This window comes from Mustela nigripes, chromosome 13 (assembly GCF_022355385.1).
Source record: "Mustela nigripes isolate SB6536 chromosome 13, MUSNIG.SB6536, whole genome shotgun sequence".
Lineage (NCBI taxonomy): Eukaryota > Metazoa > Chordata > Mammalia > Carnivora > Mustelidae > Mustela > Mustela nigripes.
In genome coordinates, this window is record NC_081569.1 from 103,925,570 (window position 1) to 103,942,336 (window position 16,767).

General features: G+C 43.5%; 1 protein-coding gene across 2 annotated transcripts in view; it reads right to left on the reverse strand.

The window, feature by feature from the left end:
• Positions 1-15,948, reverse strand: part of SLC35F4 (solute carrier family 35 member F4) — a 236,571-nt gene extending 220,623 nt beyond the window's left edge. Inside the window, exon 1 of one of the 2 annotated variants that reach the window (XM_059371292.1) lies at positions 15,882-15,948. Coding sequence is in view for 1 of the 2 variants with exons in the window: in XM_059371290.1 (XP_059227273.1) it covers positions 15,371-15,473 (103 nt within the window). In the remaining variant the exon portion in view is untranslated. Of the gene's footprint in view, positions 1-15,370; positions 15,633-15,881 lie in introns of those variants that run through there. The other variant, XM_059371290.1, reaches the window with a different exon arrangement.
• Between the last annotated feature and the right edge of the window lie 819 nt (positions 15,949-16,767).

The following is a 16,767-nucleotide window of genomic DNA, read 5'->3' on the forward strand; positions in this document are numbered from 1 at the left end:
CATTATTAGAGGGATGCTAGTGAAGTTAAAATCAGTGGCCTTGGTTAAGTCTGTTTGAGAAGCCTGATGACTTCTTAATCCCCATCCCTCACTCTGTGCAGCATTTGACTCTGCCTCCTCAACTCTGCCAAAAGCCAGAGCTTTATTCTCTGAAGAGGCCCAAACAGGAGGCTACAGGGACAACAAGTATGACTGAAGATTGGGGTATCATACACTAAATCATGGAGGAACTAAGTGAAAGTATGCACACTGCTCACTGAGATGCCCAAGCTTCTTTCCTACTTGATTCCCAAAATGTTAGCAGCCAGTCAAAAGATCAGAAAAGCCGCCTATGAGCCACAGGAGCAGATCTTAAGAAAATGATTTCAAATGTTCCCGAAGAAAGAGCACAGCTGTTTGAAATAAAATCGTAAGAGACAAGCTCCTGTCGGGAGACAAGTCTCCATAGGTCTTTCTTTCATTTCTGAAGATCTTCTGCAGAACCTGACAGCTCTTTGTTCTGGACTACTTTTTCAAGCCCCTGGATAGTAAAAGTTTGGAAGGTAGAGATAATGTCTCCCTCTAGAACGGAATACGGGCTTGTTTGCAAACATCTCCCTCTGAAGAAAAGCTTGGGTAGGTGTACTTACAGGCCATTATAAATCGCTGGAATTTCATAAGCTGAGAAGGCCTCAGCTGAGACACAAACCTACTGCTATGGTGAGGCTCCATCTTGCTTTGCTCCATCTTGTCCCTGTGGTACCTGGGGAGCAAGGGGAACCCAGGCAAGCATGAAGCTCACGCTGCTGGCTGGACTACGAGTAATAAAGTCCTTTGTCTCTGATAGAGGAGTTTCATATCTTCTGCTAGCATCCACGAAACTGCAGCAGGCTGACTTGTTAGCTTGCAAGTGACTAAGACCCTTCATGGTTCTTGCCCTCCTCAACCACTCCCACAGATTCCAAATAGCTTCGGACAGGGTCGGGCCTGGTTAGTACTTGGATGGGAGACCAAATAGCTTCAGAGCCCTCCATTCTAGAACATAAGCAGATAAACAAAAATCACAAGATTTCAAGTATATTGGCTAACAATGATAAAAACTTCTTTAAAAGCAGCCCATTGAAAAGAAGAAAATAAAAAATATATTAGTGATGTCCTCAGGGAGTAAGAGATGCTATCATATTTATAAAATAAGAACAAGATGCCATATTTTTAAAAAATATTAGGAAAACAAAGTTATTACAACTTTAAATGAAACTTTAAGTAAGAAAGAAAAGAGTTAATAAAAGAGTTTTAAAATAAAATCAAGAAAATGTCCTGCAAAGTACAACACACCAAGAGATGGAAAACAGTAGAATCTGGGTGCTGCACTACAGCCTAAGCTATTAAGTCAGCAGCCCTACCTCCCAGCTTCCTGCTCTAAAAGAGAATAAATTTCCTTACTGCTGAAGCCAATATAAGTTGAGTTTTCTTGCAGCCAAATGCATCCTGGGAAGACTGTGGGAACCAGTGTGCTTTCGAAAAGGATAAACCAGTTTGTGGTCTATAGCAGGGGATAAAAATGGAAGCAGTGCCACTATCAAATAAAGTCTTCTCCCCAAGCTGTTTATCTGCCACAATTTTGCTGCAAACATTGGAGATACTGGCAGCTATGCTATTTCCCATTAGCAAATAACTGTTTGTCTCATGATGCTTCCCACTCCTGATTTTTCTGTTATATGTATATAACTATCAGCTAACAGAATGTCTATCCTGCAAGCTTTTTAGAAAACATGAAAGGTTGCCATGTCAAACAAACTGTACCTGGGGAGACAAGTAGGTTGTGCTGCTTTGGTGATAAAAGAGGATTGCTTACTAGTATAACTTGCTGCCTTTTACATCAGCACAGAGTAGTGTCCAAAATACTGTCAATGATCCCACAGGAAACCCTGTCTGGTGCCTTAAAAGTCAATGGCATCAAAACCAGGAAAGATAATGTGGGATTCTTCTTGACTGCCTGGAAGCTAATGTCTTTCCAGAAGCTATGACTTGAAATCTTTGAATGGCATTTGACAAGACATTTGTATCACCTTTGAGAGAAAAGGGATGCCCATCCTTAGAATAGTCACTTTAGTAAGAAGTTCATTTTTCTCTTTGCTTACTTTATAGATATAAACATGATATACTTTTTCATTGAAAGCTTTAAAGTCACTATTAGAATGCCGCAGAAAACCACAAGTTCTTCCGGAAACACAGCTCCTCGGGAAAAGTGAAGAATCCAGAGTGACAACATTTCATAAAATTTCAGTGCAAGATAAATAATCTGGGAGAATCTAGATCCTGTATAGGATGTATTCGAAAGCGTATTATGCTTAGGCAACCTTAAAATTGAAACACAAATTCATCATCCTTTCTTTGCTGTCAAAGAGCGCATGGATGGCGCAGATCTCGCCTCAAAGATGATCTCACTGACTTGAGTGCAAATGAAATGATGATTCCCCTCCCTGAAACCACTCCAAAATTTCCGCTTCTTACTCAATCCAGAGGACAAGAGCTTTTTCACTAAAATTCGCTTTTGAATAAAACTGAAATTCATTCCTATTTTAGTTAACAAATTTGAACTCTTTCAATTTTTCCAAGCATTACCATTATGTTTTGTATACATTCTCATAAAATAGAAAAGCAAACACAACTCACCAGAATTATCATCTTTATAGCCCATGCCGGTGAAGTAATAAATTTCTACTGTAATCAAATAAGTTGCATGAAGATGTTTGGTGTGTATGTGTATTTGCGGGGAGAAGGAGTAATTTATAACTTTACTTAGATTTTCAAAGATTTCTGCATCCCCCAAAATGTTAACAAATAGGAATATTAACAATGGTTCTATGTTATGGAGCAGTCCCTTAAGATAGTATGTAATTACAACATCAAGTCATAGGTCATTTCTAACATGAATTTAATTCAATACCACCCTGTAAATTAGTAGTTAAGTTTTCAAATGTGATCTGACCCAAGTCCTAAAAAATTGACCAGGAAATTCCTATAAAATTGAAACCATCTTTCCAACTTTGATTAGAAACCTACTTAAGAAACATGCCAACTGAATGCAATGGACCAGACCAGATTCTGGACCACAAAGAGAACCTTAATGGAGAAAGTGAAATCCAAATAAAGTCTGGAGTTTAATTAACAGCAATGTACCAATGTTGATTTCTTAGTCTGGACAAATTTACACTGGTCATATAAAATGATAACAATGGGGAAAGTGGGTGAGGGACATACAGGAATTCTTTGTATATTCTTGGCAACTCTTCTGTAAATTGAATAACATTTCTAATAAAAAGTTGGTTGTTTGGGTTTTGTTTTTTTTTTTTTTTTTTTGCAATAAAACCTCTACTTGAAATTGTTAACGAGTCTCAATCACATATTGAAATCACAAATATTTATGGAGTACGCAGACACTGTTTGGTTTGCTGGGTCCATGGTGCTAGACAAAATAGATCCATCCCTTTCCTTAGGGAGCTAAGAGATTAGTGGGCAAGAAGATCATTAAGCAGTCACAGCAATCAACATAAATTGTAACAGCAGTATGTAGTAAGCACTGTAAAGCAAAAGTACAGAGAGAGATACAAAGCTAGAAAGGCTTCTTGGAGGCAGTGGAAATTAAGGGGAAACATGAGGGATCTCTAGGAGCCAGTCAGGGAGGAGCCCTAGGAGTGGGAAAGAGCATGTTCACAAGCCAGGAGGAAAGAAAGGGCAGAGGGCACGTCCCGCTGTGCCCAAAGCATGATTAGGGCATGGAAGAATGTTGCCATCCAAAGAACTGGACCCTGTAGAACCTTCCTTGAAGGCTGGGTTTTAAGTTTTCATAGTTTTCCAAAGAGATATGGAAAGCCACTAAAAACGTTAACCAGAGGAATGATCCAATTAATGCCTCTGAAAGACCGTGATGGCTGTGGAATAGAAAGGAGCATAAGAAGCTCTGGTTCAAGGATTCACATTAATTTTTTAAAAATTAAGGAGAAGAAATAAAAAGATCTCAGCTTCAAATGTATCTGTTCTAAAAAGTCCCTGGTAAATAATAATGTCATCTTAGATGTATACATTGCTTCTTTAGAACCTGTCACCTTAAGTCTTGCAGGGAAAATGGTGTTCCAAAGGGCTTCCAGATAACTCGATCTGGATCTTTCCTCCAGAAGGACTATGATTCAACATAGGTATGAACAAAAACACAAAATAGATACCAAAGTCCTATGACTTACAGCTTAGCAAGTTATCAGCAGCAAAAATCTGCAGCTCTTACCCCTTAGGAATCTTAGCTTTCACAAGTGATAAAGAATGCTTACTCTGCCTGGTTTTTAAAACCACAAAACCATTATTGACACCTCACTAGTGCCATCTTGGCGTTATCCCAGGACTAAATATAGAAAATTCCAGACTGCAGAAAAGTGTAATTTTCAATGCCTGTTTAAAATATACAATGTTAAACGTCATCTTCAATTTCTATACCTTGAGCCTGAAGGAACTGGTGTGTTGCCCTATCTGACCTAGAAAATGAAATATGGCTTCCAAACTTGATGTAAGCAGTCGCACTTCAATAAAACTTAATAAGTAGTATGCAGTACTGGCTCCATACTTTTAAACAGAAGTTCCTAGGGACTCATACTTTCAACAGACACTTGGATTTCCTTAGTTTGTAGGAATAGAGTATCTATAACCTCCTAAATATTATCAAGATATACTCTAAAAACTATCAGAACCAGAAGAAAGAAAATATTGGGTCTTTTTGTTTTAAAAATTTTGAAAAGATTGGCTCTTGATTGAAGCTTATAATTTGATATAAAAAAACTTTCTTATGCAAAGCTCTGTGAACCAAAATAACTATTAAGTTGACTGTCCAGCCCATTGCTCTCTTCTCTGGCAACAGCATTTTCTCTTGCGGTCAAAAGGGTTACACAGGGAGTTTCTGACAACATGATTGCGCGACTTGACCCTGCCCCCAGACCACCGCGGTCAATAGAATCAAGAGTGAGCACTTGACACAAATTGGGCCAAAGAGTCCCTTTCTCCAGGAATCTGGATTTAGAAGTGAGAGATTCTTGCTCAATCTGTCTGCTCTCTTGAATAGAGGACACATAAACACTGGAACTGCTGGCAGAGGCTATTTTCAACCATTTGGACAAGGAAATTGAGAAAACCAGCCTGCAAGAAGAGACGAGAATGGAGAACGTGTGCCAGAAAAAAAGAGATGAAAGGCAGAGAAAGAGGGCTTCCTGTTTTCCCTATCACACTCCGGGACCTGCTGTTAGCTTATCCCACCTTATCCCTGCCCCCCAAATCTGTGGGGCACTCCCAGTCTCCTTTCAATCACTTCTGGTTTTGCTTGAGTCTCCTCAAATGGAATCTTGTAACTAGAAGCCAAACAAGCCCTCATGAACACTCCAGGTCTCTCCATTTTATTTAGTCTCAAATAACTGAGAACCAGCTTGCACAAATTTTTTAAGGCAAGATCTCTGAAAGGAGAATCTAATTCCAGCCTCTCAGAGCAGATAAATGCAACAAAATTAAAAATGCTTATCCTAAAATGTTAAGCGGAAGAGAAGCATGGCACAAAATTGTGTATATATCAGAATTATGACTACACTATAGTTTATATTTGTCAAAACTCAAGAAGTGAAGCCCTATACACATTAGGAGAGAAGAACAGTAGTTGGGTTAGGGTGACAAGATTATTTTCTGTTTTCTCTATATTCATCTAATTAAACACTTTATAACTTAAAAAAACTAACTTTAAAGATTATGTAGAAATATGTAATAGGTTTATAACATAATGATGCAGTTTTTAAAGTAGAACATAAAACTCTGTTATGTTTACTGCTACATAAATAGTCCAAAAAGGAACCATCCCTTTAAGACTTCGCATATTAAAGACACATTGCAACTTCCAAAAGACTAGTTCCAAATTAATCCTCAGCCATCACTTCCTCTTCACTGCTTGCCCTCCCAATCCTGTCTAAGCCTACTCACCCCCATCCCATGCTACCTTTCTTCCAATGGGATCCTACTCTTCCCCTCCGCCCAGTCTCTTGTCCCTTTTCGCCCACATCCCTGGACCCCTCCGCCCTCCCTTCTACTCTGAGGTCTGCATACCTGTATCTCCAGACACGCTGACCCACCCTGTCACTCATAGGCCCTAGATTTGTCTCTCTCCTTTAGATCAACCCACCAGGGAGAACCTCATCACAAATGGCCTCCAAGCCAGTTTAAACTACCTTTAGGGGCAATCCAGGTAAGTGTTACATACTGTCCCTTTCGACAACAGCACCAGACAATCCAGAAGTGAATAAAGAATGGAAGGCAACATCCAATAATAAAAACACACTGTGAACTTGGATAATTTGTAAATTATCTTTAACAGTGCTGTAACACAACTTCCAAAGACCATTCAAAATGCAATGTGGAAATGGGGGGAAGAAAGTGGTGAGACACTTATTCACCAGGAAAAAGTGAGCAAGGCTCTCAAATGGTAAAACCAATTCTACTGGTTTTCTGCATAATCATTAACAACTTCCATATATCGAACTGGGCATTGTGCCAGACCTTTGGTACCCATGACCTTACATAATCCTCCCAATGACCTGTGAAACAACTACTATTATTGCCATTTTACAGGAACAAAAGTGTTGAAGAGTTAAGTTACTTGTGCAAGTTTATTTTTTTAATATTTAGTTATTTATCTATCAGAGAGAGAGCAGGGGGAGGAGCAGAGGGAGAGAATTTTCAAACTCCCTACTGAGTGCAGAGCTCCATTCCAAGACCCCAAGATCATGACCCAAGCCCAGACCAAGAGTCCAACCCTTAACCTACTGAGTCACCCAAGTGCCCCATTCCTTGTGCAAGTTTCAAGGCTAAGAAGTAGCAGAGCAGACAGTGGGGAGTCTACTTTTCCCTCTCTCTCTCAAATAAATAAAATCTAAAAAAAGAAAAGAAAAAGAAAAAGAAGTAGTAGAGCAGGATGCTTGGTCTTTGCATTAAACCTCGTGGCCTCGAACAGGCCTTAGATAGACTTTCCAATGAAAGTAGATCTCTGAATTACTTTATACTTTATAATGTTAAAGCCATGTGTTGGCTATTAGTAGTAGTAGTATTTTATAATACAAATACCCCATTTACATGTAAATTTAAATACTGAATAAAAAATACACACTAAAGGAAGCACTGTGGAAATGACCACATTATCCAAAATTAATAACATACAAAATGACATTCAATATCAACATAGCCCTTATACATTACAGTTAAAAACTATGTTACAGGGCACCTGGTGGCTCAGTTGGTTAAGCAACTGCCTTCGGCTCAGGTCATGATCCTGGAGTCCTGGGATCAAGTCCCGCATCAGGCTCTCTGCTTGACAGGAAGTCTGCTTCTCCCTCTGACCCTTCCTGTTCTCATGCTCTCTCTCTCTCGCTCTCTCTCATTCTCTGTCTCAAATAAATAAATAAAATCTTAAAAAAAGAAAACAAAACTATGTTACAAAGACTTCTCAATAGTACATCTCAATGATAATTATTTATAACTGTTATAAAACACTACCTATCACATATAAAGAAGCATAAAGCCTATTATCAAGGTAAAACAGAATACGACCTGGGAGAAATATTTATATAAGGCGTTCATTTCACTAGTAAGACACAGTTTTATAAGGTACTCCATTAGAGTAACATTACAATTTTAGAATATTACACCAGTTAGAGTGCTTAAGTGTCACATGTTATACCATGAAGACCAATAGCAACCATTTCAAAAGGTGGGGGAAGAGGACCACATTGTATCTCTTACAATTCTAGTAACTTGTACTACTGTGTACTAAAAAGGGGGGAAAAAAAGCCCCCCCACCACCACCGCTCAGTCAAGCACAGGAAATGTGATGAAGAAAGTAAGAAGGATGAAAATGCAGAAGTTACAACCGCAAAGGTAAAGCAATCACAAAATACCATTTGGTGTATTCCCATTCTCTGAATAGGCACATCTATTCATAGCTGGTGTGTGTTTCTCTTTCCTTCCAATTGCTACCGTCGTGTGCCCTTCCTTTTTTGTGTGTGAAAATAATTAACTCACCAATTTCTTCAAAGGAAACTATCATCATTCATTCATTAGTACAATAAACTTTATTGAGTGCCCAGAATGTACCAGACACTTTGCCTGAGAGGAAAATAAATAAATAAATTCAGTCCCTGCCCTCCCTAAGCTCTGTGGGTGAGACAGCCTCCTGTAAAGTAAACAGCCGAAAATAGTGTGCTAAATACTGGGGCAGAGGTGAGGACACAGTTTCATCGGAGCACAGAGGAAGGATTAACCCAGCCCTGAGCAATCAGGAAGCTTTACAGAGGACAGCATGTTTAAACTCAGCCTTTAAAGATAAATAGGAGCTTTCCAAAGAGTGATGAAGGAGACACAGGGAGAGGAAGCAATCTGGCCACAGTGTGAAAGGCACAGAGGAGCAGAAGAGCGTGGAGACAATCATGTTACCAAAACAATGAGCTCCCTGTTGAGACTGTGCCCAGGGTTCACGGAGGCCATGGGAGCTATGAAATTAAAAAACAGGGGCACCTGGGTGGTTCAGTGGGTTAAGCCGTTGCCATCGGCTCAGGTATGATCTCAGGGTCCTGGGATCGAGTCCCACATCGGGCTCTCTGCTCAGCGGGGAGACTGCTTCCCTTCCTCTCTCTCTGCCTGCCTCTCTGCCTACTTGTACTCTCTGTCTGTCAAATAAATAAATAAAATCTTTAAAAATAAAAAAATTTTTAAATAAAATAAAATTAATAAAATAAAAAACAAACCAACCACAAACTGGACTAAAAAAAATCCAACAACCTAAGTCAATTGAGGGGCTTAAAGAGATGAAAGACTGTGAATACATTACATTTATTAAAAATATAGAGACCAATGAGAGAAATGTTCCTTACAAAATAAAAAGAATTTGCACGTGTCTGTGGATATAAAAAAGACTGAAAGGATAGTGTTAACCAAAATGTTAGTACTAATCACCTCTGGGTGATGGAATTATGAGTAAATTTTGTTTTAATCTGTCTTTGCTTCTCTGCCTTCCAGATTTTCTGCATTAAGCTTGTATTATTTTGGCAATTAGTGGAGAAAATGTGTGCTAAAATAGAACAATGTAAGCCAGGCTCGGATTGTGGCATGCTAAGGAGTTTGGACTTTATTCTATGGAAAATGAAGATTTATTCCAGGCATTTGATCAGGGATGGGAGATGAACAGATCTACACTTTAGGGAATTAGATATGGTTAAGGTGTGCATAATGGATTAGAAGCGTTTGAGGCTGGAGGAAAGATGTGATGGATAGAACTATGGGCAGCACCAGTAGGGATGGAAAACACATATTTGGGGATGACCAGGTAGGACTTCTTAACTGAATATAGGTAACAAAAAAGGGTAGAGGTTTCAGAAGAACTCTAGGTTTCCAGGCAATTGGTTAGATGTAGATATTGGAAACTAGCAAGCATAATAAGAAGGAAAAGGCATTTTTTTAAGGAAGGGCTGATGAATTTAGTTTTATGTGTGAAATGCTTAGAGGACATCTAGGTAGGAATTCTAGGAGGAAATCTGAAATGGACTCAGGTTCAGGAAAAGAGGACCTAGATATACAGACTCATAGGAGATGATGAAGTCATAGGATTGAGTGAGCCTGCTCAGGGAAAGGCAGGTGAGAAGAGTCAGCTGAAACATCCGAAGTCTACAGCAGCGGTCAAGGACGTCAGAAATCCAGAACAGCTGGACGTTGGTAGAGTTCTTTTGGGGGATAGGGTGGTCAGGGCTGGGATCAGAGCAAGAGGAAAAAATTTTACTATTGCAGCTGCTAACAGTAAACAACCACAGAACCTGGTCACTAGTGGGGTGTAGGAAAACAAGGCCAACAGGTGCCAAAGACAGAAAACAAACAGAGGTAACTGGTCACCATCTGAGATGGAAGGTGAGGTACAGAGAGGCAAAGTAAACACAGTAGGGATTACCAAGTAAGATTGCTCCATAGAGGATGGAACTGTCAAAGCTGACCTACTGTGTCACTGCTCTGAGGCAGCAACTTGCACACTCTCTTTCACAAACAAGGAAACTGACCTACACCAATGAGATCTCGGAGCCAGTTCCTGGCAGGTTTAAGACTAGAATCAATCTCCAAGCCACTAGGGCTTGTTCTCTACACATCAACATACTGTCTCCTTATGCAAACACAAAAAGAAGGCTTACCCCAGAAATATCAATTATGGGATACAGTAAATCATATATTGATTTATCCTTTGACTTGACTTAATGGAAATAACATCTTACAGCATATCCCTCTCTCTCTCACTACCACCTCTTGTCTTCCAGCTACCTTCCGCTGCCCTTTGATCCCACAGAGATTGTCAGCCACTGATATGTTTACCAGCTTTAGGTGCTATGGTCAATCATTACAGCAATACCTCCCTTGCATGCACTCACTGCCCTCTGGCCCCTGCTATTTTATTATACCCACTGCATAATCTGCGGCTCTGGTTGAATCCTTCTCTTCACTGTCTCCATGTCTCATGGTATCCATGAATAAAACAGCCTCCTGACCGGTCTCACTTTATCTTTGTGGCCAGAAACTTGAAATGGGCCTGGTAAGGCAGCCAGACAACCTTCCACCACCTCCCCAGTCTGCTGGGTCTCCCTACTTAACTATTCACACCTTCTCTCTCCTCCAACCACTACCACCCCCTCCCCCACCCTCACCCTCCACTGATTCCTTGCTTCCCCTTTGAAGAAAACTAAAGCAACCAAAGAGAACCTCAACTGACCCCCGCCATCTTGGTTACCCATTTTCCAAAACCTTATTGCACATCCTCTGCCCTACCTCCACGAAATGTCCATTTTTTGTGTGTGCAATAGATTCCATACCTTCTCTTTCCAACATCATTAATTATTCTTTCTCTATTGAATCATTCTCAGGTGCATGCAAACATGTTATTTCTTCCATTAAAAAAAGCAAAACTTCTTTTCTTAAGAATTTATTTATTTATTTATTCGACAGAGAGACAGAGAGAGAGTGCACGCAAGCACAAGCAGGCAGAGAAGCAGGCGGTGGGGGAGAGGGGGCCAGGAAGCAGGCTCCCTGCAAAGCAGAGAGCCCAAGGCGGGGCTCCATCTCAGGACTCTGAGATCGTGACCTGAGCCAAAGGCAGAGACCTAACCCACTGAGCCACCCAGGCACCCCAAAAGCAAAATTTCTTAACCCTACTATCCCCATTTCCTCTGCTCCCTTTTGCACACACACACGCACACACACACACACAATCTGTGAAGAATTGTCTATACTCACATTTCCAAGTCCTTAACTCTCTCTTATACACGTTTGAGTACCTTTATCCTACCTTACCTGCTTTTGCCAAGGTTCTAGTCAAGGTCATCAAGGATCCCCAGTTGCCAGATTCAGTGGTCAGTTACTAGTCCTCATTTTACTTAACTTTTCAACAGCACAGGACTCAGCAAACCCCTTCCCCTTGAAACTCTTCACTGGTTCCCAGGGTATCACATGCTCCTGGTTTTCCTCCCTCCTCCCTGGGACCTCCTTCTTGGGCTCCATAGTGGTTTCTCTTCTCCCCAGCTTCTCAATGTCTGAGAGCCCCAGGGTTCAGTCCTTATTCCTCTTTTCTTCTCTACATAAATTCATTTTTTGGAGATTACATCAGTCTTGGGTTCAAAATACCACCCAAATGTTGAAAAATGTCTAATTTATATCTTCAACCAGATATTTCCTCTGAACTCCAGGCTTACCCTTCATCTCCAATTACATTTAACATTTCCAAGATATTAGCCTTACTCCTGGCCCCCTAAAGCCTCTCTTACCTTGAAGCCTCCCACAATTCAGCTGTTGGCAACTCAGTTGGTCAAACCAGAAAGGACAGGATCATTTTTTGTTTCTCTCTCTCGTTGATGCCATATCCAATCCATCAGGAACCCCACTTGGCTCTAATGTCAGATACCTCTAGAATCTAACCACCTCCTCCCACCTGAACTGTTACCATTCTGGTTCCAGGCACCAACCTCTCTCACCCAGGTTACAGCAATAACACACTGACTAGTCTCTTGCTTCCACTCTGACTGAACAAAACAGTCCAATGGATCCTTGTGAAAGGTAAGTATATCACATCACTCCCTTGTCAACACCCCACAAAGGCTCCCCAGCCAAAGGACTTACAATGGCCTAGAAGGCCCCACTTTGCCTGAGCCCTGCACCCACAGTGACCTCTTCTCCAACCACTCTCCCAGCTGTTCAACCCACTTCAGCCATGCAGACCTCCATGCTTCTTCTCCAGCATGCCAGGCACTTTGCACCCCAGAGCCTTGCACTGGCTCTTCCCTCTGCCTGGAACATCATCGAAATATCCACATGTCTAACTTCTTCACATACATCAAGGCTTTGCCCAGTTGTGACCTCCTCAGGGAAGCCTTAACTGACTTAAAAATTGCCACAATTTCTACTCAGCCCTCTCAGAATCTGTCATTCTTTTTACTCTGTTATGATATTTTTTAAAAGCCCCGATCACCTTGAAATATACACTACTTATTTGTTTGTTTGCTCATTATTATTGCCTGTCTCCACCCACTGAAACTTCAGCTCTAAAAAGGAAAACATCTTTGTCTGTTTTGTTCATGGATGTATTCATGGCACTTGTTGAATGGATGAATCTATTTCCCCCACAAGGCTGTAAGTAACTCAAGGCTAGACAAATGCTTCAATCACTTCTGTACCTTGATTATTATCATGGTAATATCATACCCTGATAATATCATATATAAGTTTATATGTATACACATATATATGTATATATATGTGTATATGTATGTATATTTTATATATATATACACATATATGTGTGTGTATATATATATATGTGTGTGTGTGTGTGTGTATATAAAATATACATACACACACACACATATTTTTTTTTAGCAGCCTAATAGAATTTCTTCCGGACAAAGTACTCCTCTTCCTGATTGCCAGGGATGCCACACTACATGCTAACAGGAGGCAGATCATTGATGCATTTTCTCAGAAGTGAGTCCCCACCTACCACTTAAAAGGTAAACGGCACAGATATCCAGTGATCATCCTTCAGGCCTCATACATGACCAATCAGAAAATGGGAAAGTCACCTTGCCTTCACAAATTATACATTCCTCACCATAGCCTTTTCCTAAATATATCCCTCCAGACTTCCCCCAAGCTGTTGCTCACTCCTGGTAGCAACTAAATCAATTGACCATATTGTACTGGTTTGCTTCAGTGTGTTTGTTTACTAGTTAAAGCCTGCATTAAGGGCAGGATTGCTTCATGGTGCTCGGCTGCCTGGCTCTCTTCCAGCTCTCGCCTCTCCTAGTCTCTCATTGTGCAAAATGGCAATCTCTTTCCACCTCTGAAAGCACAAACATCCTGAAAGTTATTTGACTATCATGTAATTCTCTGTCCTTGTGAGATGCTGTCTTTGCTGAGCTCTGCTGCAGGAAGTTAGGTAAGTGCCCATCACAACTACATCTGGACCCCTCTTCAGCTTCCGTTACTGTCTCAGCCAAGGCTCTTCCCTCTTTTTGTCCTATTATTCTACTGCAAATGATACATGAGCAGTTATTGAATGAGTCTGAAAAGATAATATGAACACGATTTTACCTAAAATGGCACTTTTCCAGGATTCCATTTGGTTTCTTCTTTATTAACCAAAGTTCCATTGTTATAAAAATTACAATAATAAACTACTCTGAGTCTTGTAATTTCACAGACCTCTTCTCCATTCTTTAAGCAACCAAAGTCCCATCGTTCCTAATTAAAATATTTAAAGGTGAAATTCTAGTAATCTCCGCACAGAATACTAGTGCTTCCACGTAAGTTTCTAGGGTTAAAAAAGAAACCGTTTGCCAATAGGAGAAAAAAATGAAGTTTCTGAGTCTATAGTACAAAGACTTCAAACTGCATTCCACAGTGTGTTATTTTCTTTCCAGAAAATTCTAACACTATATAATTACTTTTGTATGGAAAATGAATAATGTAAGCTTCTAAAAACAGCTAGACAGAAACCATCCAAATCAGACAGGCCTTTCCTGAAACCAAATGAAATATTAAATGAGAAAATATCTGTAGGAGAACAAAGCTCTTGCATTATTATTAAATAGAAATGGAGCATAGTGGGGGAGAAAGTTACATGAAAAAAAAAAAAAGTGTTTTCCCATCTACGTGTCAGGCAGGGCTCTGCTTCAGAGAAACCGTAACATTGATCGGACCCCAAAATGTCACAGAAAAATACCAATCAGAAATGCACCCAGGCTCTTGCAAGGTTTCCAGTTAGAAATAACAGCAAAAACATCAATTAAGCCCCATCTATTGCGACAAAAATGCATCGATGTAGGAAAAGCGAAATCCCACCTGCATGGGAATTAAGCCGCAACTAGTCCCCCAATTCGGAGATAAACGAGCTTCGCCCTGGTCGCTGGCTGAACTAATTCCAGCAAAGGTAGCCAGTGGGTTTGTGTGTTGGGGGAGGGGGCAGAGTAGAGCGCGCCTCACCGCCCTCCCCCCAAAACTGCTCCAGAAATGTGAAAGGATCCGCACCGCAAGACCTGGCTTAGCCGGGAGAAAGCCTGTGCGGAGCTCAGAAGCCTCCTCCGGCTCAGAGGTAGCCGCGACGTGCGGCGGGCAGCGCGGGCAGCGCGGGCGCGTGGCCCTGTCGCGCCTCCCCCTTCCACTCACCCCACCCCCAGTCGTGGGCGCGGGTCTCGGAGACCCGAGCATATTCTCCCTCTGCCCCGGTGGAGGACCCCACAAAGACATTTTAGCAGGAGTAATTCCCGCGCTGGCAGCGTCTCGACAGCCCGAGTGAAACCAGCCAAGCCGGCCTGCGCCGGGACCCACGTCTGGCTCGGCCGCCCCCACCCCCGAGCCCACCCAGCCTGCGTGCCCCGCGCCCGGCCCGCAGCCCAGCAACCCAGCTGGGGCTGAGAGAGGGGGTAGTGCAGCATCTAGGGCTGACTTTCCGCTAAGGAAACAAATGCCATGGCAGCCTCCCCCGGTCGTAGAGAAGCCAGAGGTGAGCGGGCCGACGGCTGTCACGAGCGCTCACCGGGTACCCCCCTCCCTGCGCTTCCGACCCCGAGGCTGCGCCTGTTAACAAACTCCTGGGCGTAGACCGCCCCGGGCCCCCGTTCCTCTTGTGGTGCAGCCCGGAGGACCGCGGACATACTTTTCGCCCCAGCGGCCCCACTGCCGGGAAGGTAGCGTTAGCGGCACAGGCAGGGCTGCAGGTGTCCGGACGGCGCGCCCTCCCGCATCCCACCGGCTCCGGCGCCCGGAGGAAGGCAGCCCCGCGGCGTCTTACTTTTCTGGCTGGAGTAACCCGGATAATAGCCATAGTAGCCGGTGATCCGCAGGATCCGGTCCTCGATGGTAGCCACCCCGTTGGGGGCCGCCTTGACATCCATAGAGAGCGCGGGGCGGCGGCCCCGGGCGCGGCGGGGCGGCGAGCGCAGCGCGGGGCCCGGGAGCTGGTGCAGGTGCTGCCGCCGCCGCCGCCGGTGCTGATGTTGCAGCTCGTGCTCCCGCGCCCGGGCTCTGACTCCACCGCCCGGCGCGGCACCGGCTCCGCATCACAGCGGCGGCGGTGGCGGCGGCGGCGGCGGCGGCGGAGCGGCCCCCACTCCGGTCGGCCTCTCCGTCAGCCTGGCAGCTCTCCCGCCCGCCGCCCGGCGCACTGCTGCCCGAACAGCGCCCCCTCACCTCCGACGCCCACCGCGGCCGGGGCGGGTGTGGGCGCCCCACCTGGCCGCAGACTCTCCTCGTTAACCCTTCTGCGCCCCTTCCCCGAAGACTGGACATCCCCTCAACCCCACCTGCCAGAAGGGATGCTCTGTCCGGGGGCGTGGGAGGAGACGAGAAGGTGAGAGATGGTGGCAGGGGCTCGGGGAGGAGGGGTGGAGATGGAAGAGACCCAAGCGGAAGCGACTGTTGATGTGAGAGGTGCACACTGTCGCTCGGGGAGATGACACCTGGGGGGCGCCGCGGGGTCTCGGTCCACGCTTGCCGTCTACACCACCTGGGGTCAGCAGACGTGCAAGCGTTCCCCAGAGTTCATCAGTTCTCGAAACTTGCCTAGACGACAGGGAGTCTTTTTTTAAGAAATGGGCGGGGGGTGGGGGGAAAAAAATGAGACCTCAGCAGGTGGTACGTGAAGTAATTACGCAGGTATGGCAGACACGAAGACTTTAACAACGAAGCCCTCGAGTCTGAAGGTCCGCGTCTGACAGTCCGTATCCGGACCATCAGCCCGCAGCGAAAACATCAAAGGCTTGGGAGACTCAGCTGCGACTCTGTTTGTTTGTTTTACCCATTTCAAATGCCCTTAGGAGTAATGATTTTCTCCTTTATTGCAAAAAAAAAAAAAAAAAAAAAAAAAAGGGGGGGGGGGGGGGGCTTCACAGTGTAAATATTTGGACGGGTGAAAGTTTTGGCCCCAGTCTAGAGACTTTCCACCTGGGTCTAGAACGTCCTTGAAGCTCTGTCAGAGCGAACACCCTCCCCTCAGGTGTGCCTCTTCGGTTTGGGCGAGATACCCACCGGATTAAGATCAGGGAACAGAGGGGATGATTCTTCTATTTGTAGAGTGAAATTTATTTTTCAAAATTTCATCTCAGAAACGAAAGGGTGTGGGGGAATGGAGGTCGGGGGTGAGTTCATCAGCTTAGAGCTTATGCTCCCCTTCCACCCAGACCCAGCTGA